Source organism: Chinchilla lanigera, unplaced genomic scaffold (assembly GCF_000276665.1).
Source record: "Chinchilla lanigera isolate Chin_1 unplaced genomic scaffold, ChiLan1.0 scaffold00002, whole genome shotgun sequence".
Lineage (NCBI taxonomy): Eukaryota > Metazoa > Chordata > Mammalia > Rodentia > Chinchillidae > Chinchilla > Chinchilla lanigera.
This window is the reverse complement of record NW_004955403.1, coordinates 2,963,471-2,970,030: the sequence shown is the minus strand read 5'-3', so window position 1 is coordinate 2,970,030 and position 6,560 is coordinate 2,963,471. Positions and strand designations below refer to the sequence as shown.

The 6,560-nt window shown below is 46.5% G+C and overlaps 1 protein-coding gene across 1 annotated transcript in view; it reads left to right on the top strand.

The window, feature by feature from the left end:
* The window catches only part of Mars2 (methionyl-tRNA synthetase 2, mitochondrial), a gene marked incomplete in the record, with an annotated part of 2,903 nt that extends 413 nt beyond the window's left edge, over window positions 1-2,490 (top strand). Inside the window, 1 exon segment of the mRNA XM_013512032.1 lies at window positions 1-2,490. Within this exon segment, the coding sequence (XP_013367486.1) occupies window positions 1-1,457 (1,457 nt within the window).
* Between the last annotated feature and the right edge of the window lie 4,070 nt (window positions 2,491-6,560).

Here is a 6,560-nt window from a genome sequence, read left to right as displayed (position 1 = left end):
CCCCGCGCGCGCTGTGCGACCGCGTCTCCGCGCAGTTCCGCCGGCTGTTCCGGGACGCGGGCGTCGCCGCCACCGACTTCATCCGCACCACCGAGGCTCGGCACCGGGCGGCCGTGCAGCACTTCTGGGGCGTCCTGGCGGCCCGCGGTCTGCTCTACAAGGGGCTCTACGAAGGCTGGTACTGCGCCTCCGATGAGTGCTTTCTGCCGGACGCCAAGGTCACCCGGCAGCCGGGCCCCGCGGGGGAGTCGTGTCCCGTGTCCCTGGAGAGCGGGCACCCCGTCTCCTGGACCAAGGAGGAAAACTACATTTTCAGGCTGTCCCAGTTCCGGGAGCCGCTCCGGCGGTGGCTGCGAAGCAACCCGCGGGCGATCGTGCCCGAGCCGTTCCATCACGCGGTCCTGCAGTGGCTGGAGGAGGAGCTGCCCGACCTCTCGGTGTCTCGCAGGAGCAGCCACTTGCCCTGGGGCATCCCGGTCCCCGGGGACGACTCGCAGACGGTCTACGTGTGGGTGGACGCGCTGGTCAACTACCTCACTGTCATTGGCTACCCGAACGCTGAGTTCAGGTCCTGGTGGCCGGCCGCATCCCACATCATAGGTAAGGACATTCTCAAATTCCACGCCATCTATTGGCCCGCCCTCCTCCTCGGGGCCGGACTGAGCCCTCCGCATCGCATCTACGTCCACTCGCACTGGACTGTGTGTGGCCAAAAGATGTCCAAGAGCTTGGGCAACGTGGTGGATCCCATGGCCTGTCTCGATCGCTACACTGTGGACGGCTTCCGCTACTTTCTCCTTCGGCAGGGCGTTCCCAGCTGGGACTGTGACTACTACGACGAGAAGGTGGTTAAGCTGCTGGACTCCGAGCTGGCCGATGCCCTGGGAGGCCTTCTGAGCCGGTGCACTGCCCGCAGAATCAATCCCGCTGGCACCTACCCAGCCTTCTGCCCCTCCTGCTTCCCCAGGGAGCCGGGGGCGCAGGGGCCGGCGGTGCGCGCCCAGGCGGAGGACTATGCTCTTGTGAGCGCCGTGGCTGCTCTGCCCAAGCAAGTAGCCGACTGCTATGAGAACTTCCAAATCTATAAGGCCCTGGAGGCGGTGTCCAGCTGTGTCCGGCAGACTAACGGTTTCGTCCAAAGGCATGCCCCGTGGAAACTGAGTTGGGAGAGCCCGGCGGATGCTCCCTGGCTGGGGACTGTGCTTCATGTGGCCTTGGAATGCTTACGAGTCTGTGGCACTTTGCTCCAGCCGGTTACCCCAAACCTAGCGGATAAGCTGCTGTCCAGGCTGGGGGTCTCTGCCGCAGAGAGGGGCCTCGAAGAGCTCTCTTTCCTGCCTCGATTCTATGGACACCAGTGCCCTTTTGAAGGGAGGAGGCTGGGTCCCGAAACTGGGCTTTTGTTTCCAAGACTGGACCAGTCCAGGGCTCGGATGGTGAAAGCTCAGGGGACCTAGAGGCACAGTTCTTACTGGTTTGTGGTAAAACTGCAAATGTTGTTTTTTCTTTTCAGGAACATTATACTAGTGTTTTCTAAAGTGTTGCGTCAGATGAACACAAGCTGTTTCCCTGCGACAGAGCCTTCAGGTGCCTCCCCTCTTGGTTTGCCCATTAACCACTGTCTTTGTCCACTACTACGTCTAACACTTCTGCAGGAGAGATGGGGAAGAGACGGGTGCTGATACTATTCCTTTCATTGTACCGCTCTCCAGCCAGTTATTTGTGCAATCTACCTCTTAGGGTGTCTGCCTCTCAGGCTGATTAGTACAGTGACATCTTGGAGAGTAGGGGTTGGAGGCCCCCACCCTTAGCTTTTACAGGTTACCCCTACTTTGTTGTATGTACTGGGTCTTCTGTAAAAGCGGTTGTTTTATTAAACTTTAAAAACTAGTGCTCTAGACAAGATGAGCTTTGCTCACATTCACCCCTATACTTTATAGAGCCCTTCAGCCAGGACTCACTGGACCGACAGTCATGTCCTGAACATTACATGTCCACTAGTAGGGGGCTGTGGTCTCACACGTGTAATTCACATTGAGATTTCAGAATATTTAAAATAGTTTTCTGCTTTCTGATCTCAGATCTTTCACTTATTTTAAGGGATAACTGCAACCACTGTAGTTTTAACAGAAAGCAATAAAATAGAATTCTCAGTTTCTTAGAGACTACTGAAAAATGAAACAAGTGTTTCACATGGTTTATACGATAAACTATAAAGCTTGAGGCACTTGGTATATTAAAAATTTCCAACTTTAATAACAGGTAACAGGTATGACTAATCTGTACAGACTTCAAGAGAGCAATATTCTCTTTGTTCTTAGTCTTTTGTTATCCACATAATTTACCTCATGATTCCTTTTGGTTAATCGAGATCTGTAATACAATGTAGAAACTGTGTAATAGTTGCTGAAAATGGTAACACTTGAATTTCAAGTAGTTTTCTGATTATTTGTTTTGCTCTTCTAACTTATTAAAGTTTAAACGTTTTAAGTACGTTTTTAGATCTGTTCTAGAGGATCTGTTGAAGGTGAGGGTGGAGGGAAGAACCGATCAGTGCTCCAGGAATCTCAGGAATCTCTGGACTTGGGGATCTCTCCACAGCTGCCCAGGAGAACCTCCCAGAGATTTTAAGATAGCAGTTTATGCAGTGATTCAACCTAGGAAACCAGTGTGACCTAGGTGACTGGACAGCTATGAGGAATCTAAACGAGAACTTCCCTAGGAAAATCTAAGTGGTAGCAAGCGAACACTTGTGTTAGCAGTTCCCCTGGGTTTATTCTAGCTACCACTGTTCAGCTCCAGTTTGTTTATTAATCAGCAAGGTAAGGGATTCCTCGTTCTCGGAAAACAATGCTTAAAGGCCTTCTGAGGGTGGAAGGACCATTTCTGCAAAGTGTTCCTCCGGGCTCCCCGCCTGCTCGTTACTCTGGGCTTCATATGATGTGTTGGTGTTACAGGAACAGACTTCTAGGCATAGCAGGAAGCATCTCCCAGGGCTGGAAGAAGCAGAGACTGGTGAAAGACGGCACGTGTTCACACGAAGGAAGGAAAACGTGGAAAAGTAGTGAGGCGATCCTCTGTGCCCGGACAGCTGCACGAGTTCCTGCTAGGGCTGGAGACAACAGTATCTTTCCCTTGAAGGATCTTTCTTGTGGCCCAGAACTGGTCATGCACTGGTGCTTGGCTTGCTGGAGGGGGTTAATGGAGTCCGTCTCGTGTAGCCTGTCACTTGTGCAGGACTTAACTGGCCTCTCTAGGACATCTGTGGTTAAGGTACAGAAAGCAGAACCAGAACAGAGAGAGCAGAGTCATTAGAGAAGATGGGATATTTTGAGTATGGCAGTTGGTAAGTTGGGTCTGTTGTGATCAGCTGGTGGTAAATACCACTGTCCTTGGATCAGCCAGGTAAGTTGAACCTGACTTCTATGGTGATAGGAAAGGTGATCCAGATTCTCCATAGTGCAGTAGCACAGCATGTAAAGCAGGTATTTAAAAAAGAAATTTAAAATTTAAACATTTAAAAAATGCTGAGATGCTAATGCAAGAGTCATTATTAAAAACTGACAATTAAGATTGCTTTTCCTGTGTTGGGGATGGAACGTGGGCCTGTTGTAGTAGCCAAGCGCTCTACCACTGAGCCACATCCCCAGCCCAACAGTTAAAATTTCCCTAAAGTTCAAAGAGCCTGAAAAATACATCTTTGGTCTGCTGGGTCATTAATCCACACTTCTCCTTCAGATATTCTGGCTTTTCTTCCAGGACTTAAATTGTAAGGATGGTTTTTGGCCATAAGCTCTGTGTTTAGGTGTCTTGGGTCACTTTGACAAGCCAGCACTTTTGGAGTAATAGCCTTAAGAACAAATGAAGAAGAATGACGCATGTTCTCTACATTCTGGACATCAGGGTTAGGAATCTAACTGGCAGCACTAGGAAGTTTTTCACTTGGTTCCAAACTTAAAAAAGTAAGTTTTGGAAGATTAACTAGCTCACTGTCTGCAGTAGTTCTGTTGACAGCCTCCTGTTCCGTGAGCCTTTGACTGCAGCTTTACTCGTTACTACATTTAGTTATGAAGGTTATGGTTTGTTGTTAGGAGAGACTGATACATCATAAAAAATGCCCTAGAGAATGTACAGTGGACCCTTGACTTAGGAACTCTTGGTGGTCGGCCGCAACCCACATCATAGGTAAGGACATTCTCCAATTCCACGCCATCTATTGGCCCGCCCTTCTCCTCGGGGCCAGATTGAGCCCTCCACGTCGCATCCCTTGACTTAGGAACTCAACCCGTTTCCCCGGGCTGTGACTCAGGTTGTCGATTGAAGGCTCAGGCTCCTCTGCACAACCTGCAGTCTCTCTTGTGCACAGGCAGATCTCAGTATCCTTAGACGTTGGCCCAGGATTTCTCCATTAACCCCATACAGAAAAGGAGGTTGTGTTGTTCCTACCAGAACTCTTGAAGTGTTAAATCTGTAGCTGAGACCATCTGGAAGCACAAATGGCCAGTACTGAAGTCATCACTCAAGACTGGTCATAAAATGCTGGTCATAACCCAAGTTGTTCGTATGTCAGGTGGGTCATAACTTGAGGGTCCACTGTATTTTAGAATACCTTTATAAGTTACTTAGCCTTCGGAGTAAAGACTCTTTAATCTTAGTAAATTAGAATTAACTTTTAATATTTAAATTTCTATAAAACTTTGTGGCAATTCTGTGCATGTTACATGAAAAGCAGAACTTTTAGTACTGTTTTATTTTTACTGTGTTTTTTGCAGTGCTGGGGCCTGAACCTAGAGCCGCATGTTAGCTAAGTGCTGTATCACCGAGCTACATACTTGCCCAGGTTTTATTTTTACCTCATTCCTGGAATGCAATTAAATAAAATTACAATGTGTAAGAATCCTGTTTTGGTATTACAGAAGAAAACTGTAAGTACTGACATAAAATTCAGTGTTAGAGTATGTATGAGTTAGGTGAAAGCTGATAGGTGGATTTTCATGCCAGTCTAAGGGTTGGAAGGAGTACTTTTTACTTGGCCATAAAGTATTTTTAACATTCATTATAACATTGTATGTTATAATCCAAAAGGGTGTGGTGGTGCATGCCTATAATCCCAGTACTTGGGAAGCTGAGGCAGGAGGATCGCTGTGAGTTTAAGGCCAGTTTGGGCTACATAAGCAAGTTCAAGGTCAGCCTGCACTACATAATGAGACCCTGTCTGACCTAGTATAAAAAAATAACGGTTAATCCTCAAAGCTCAGGATATACTTTTCAAATTTAATCAAGGCATTTGTCTTACTGGTGTAGTTTTTGTTCTCTTCGTTACAGGTTATAAGTCTGCATTACTTAAATGTATGAAATAATAAAGGAAATTATGATTTAATCCAGTACTTTCAGTGTTTTGGTGCAAAGATTTAATTCCCTTTAAAAAAACCAAAAACACATTTAACTTTAAGCACATTCTAAATCCTTATTTGTTACTAAACCACACGTGGGCTAGTTATTTTCTATTGCTGGATAAAATATTTATCCAAGATAAAGTGGGTTACTTTAGAACCTGCTGTTGGACAGGGAGGCATCCTGAACCTATAAAGAGACCCATTAGGACGGGCTGAGAAAAGCCGTATTTAGTGATATTTTTAAATTACCAGTTGTACTTCCTTTGTCTCATCACGAAACTTTGACAAAGATTTGTAAGAATAGAATTTATGTAGTAGGATACGTAAAATCAGAATCAGATCCTACTGGTAAGAAAGCAACTACCCAGACAAAATCAGGGCATTACTAATGACAACATCACGTTAGGTTACGTTGAGAATGGCACTTTATCCTGCATTAAGTAAAGCATCCAGCGAACAGACCGCGCCAGCAGTGATCTCCATTTGGCCCGCTGCTGAACACAAGCACTGCGGGACGTGCTGCCTTGCTTGAGACTCCGAACAGGGTGAGTCAGCTGACATCTGTGCTGATGCAGCGCCTACTTCACAGTGGCATGGTAGGGCCCAAGCTTTTGCCTAGAAGCCTCATCCCTTGTTCTGCTTGCTTTAAATGATGAGTTTGAATACTGTGATTTAAGAAGACTGCATGTAGCAAGAAGGCAGAACTTGTATCCTACTAAAGCTGAGTAAGTTTTGAAGTAGCACCTCCTAGCCTGCCCAGCCTGTATCTGACAACAAAAATTGGAAATAGATGTTTTTATTAGTTCTTCTAAACACTTAAGAACTTACAGTTAAGAAAAACAAACTCAGGTTTCTAAGATTAGAAAGCAAAACTCTAGAGAAGCATGCTTGGGTATACGTAAGTGTAATTTCCATGATAAGGAGACCTACACCACTCTACTGACTCCTGAGGCTACACACATACACTTAACAGGCAATGCTAAAATAAGTGTCAAGGGTAGGCCATAAAAACAATGGCTCATTGTAAACGGCCTATCAGATCTACATGCTTCTAGAGTTAATGTTTCAAACTGTGCAGTGAACCAGACAATGTTCACATCACTTCAGGGTACCTTGTGAAATTACAGAATAGTCTTCTCTCTCAAAAGGAAACACACTATGAAG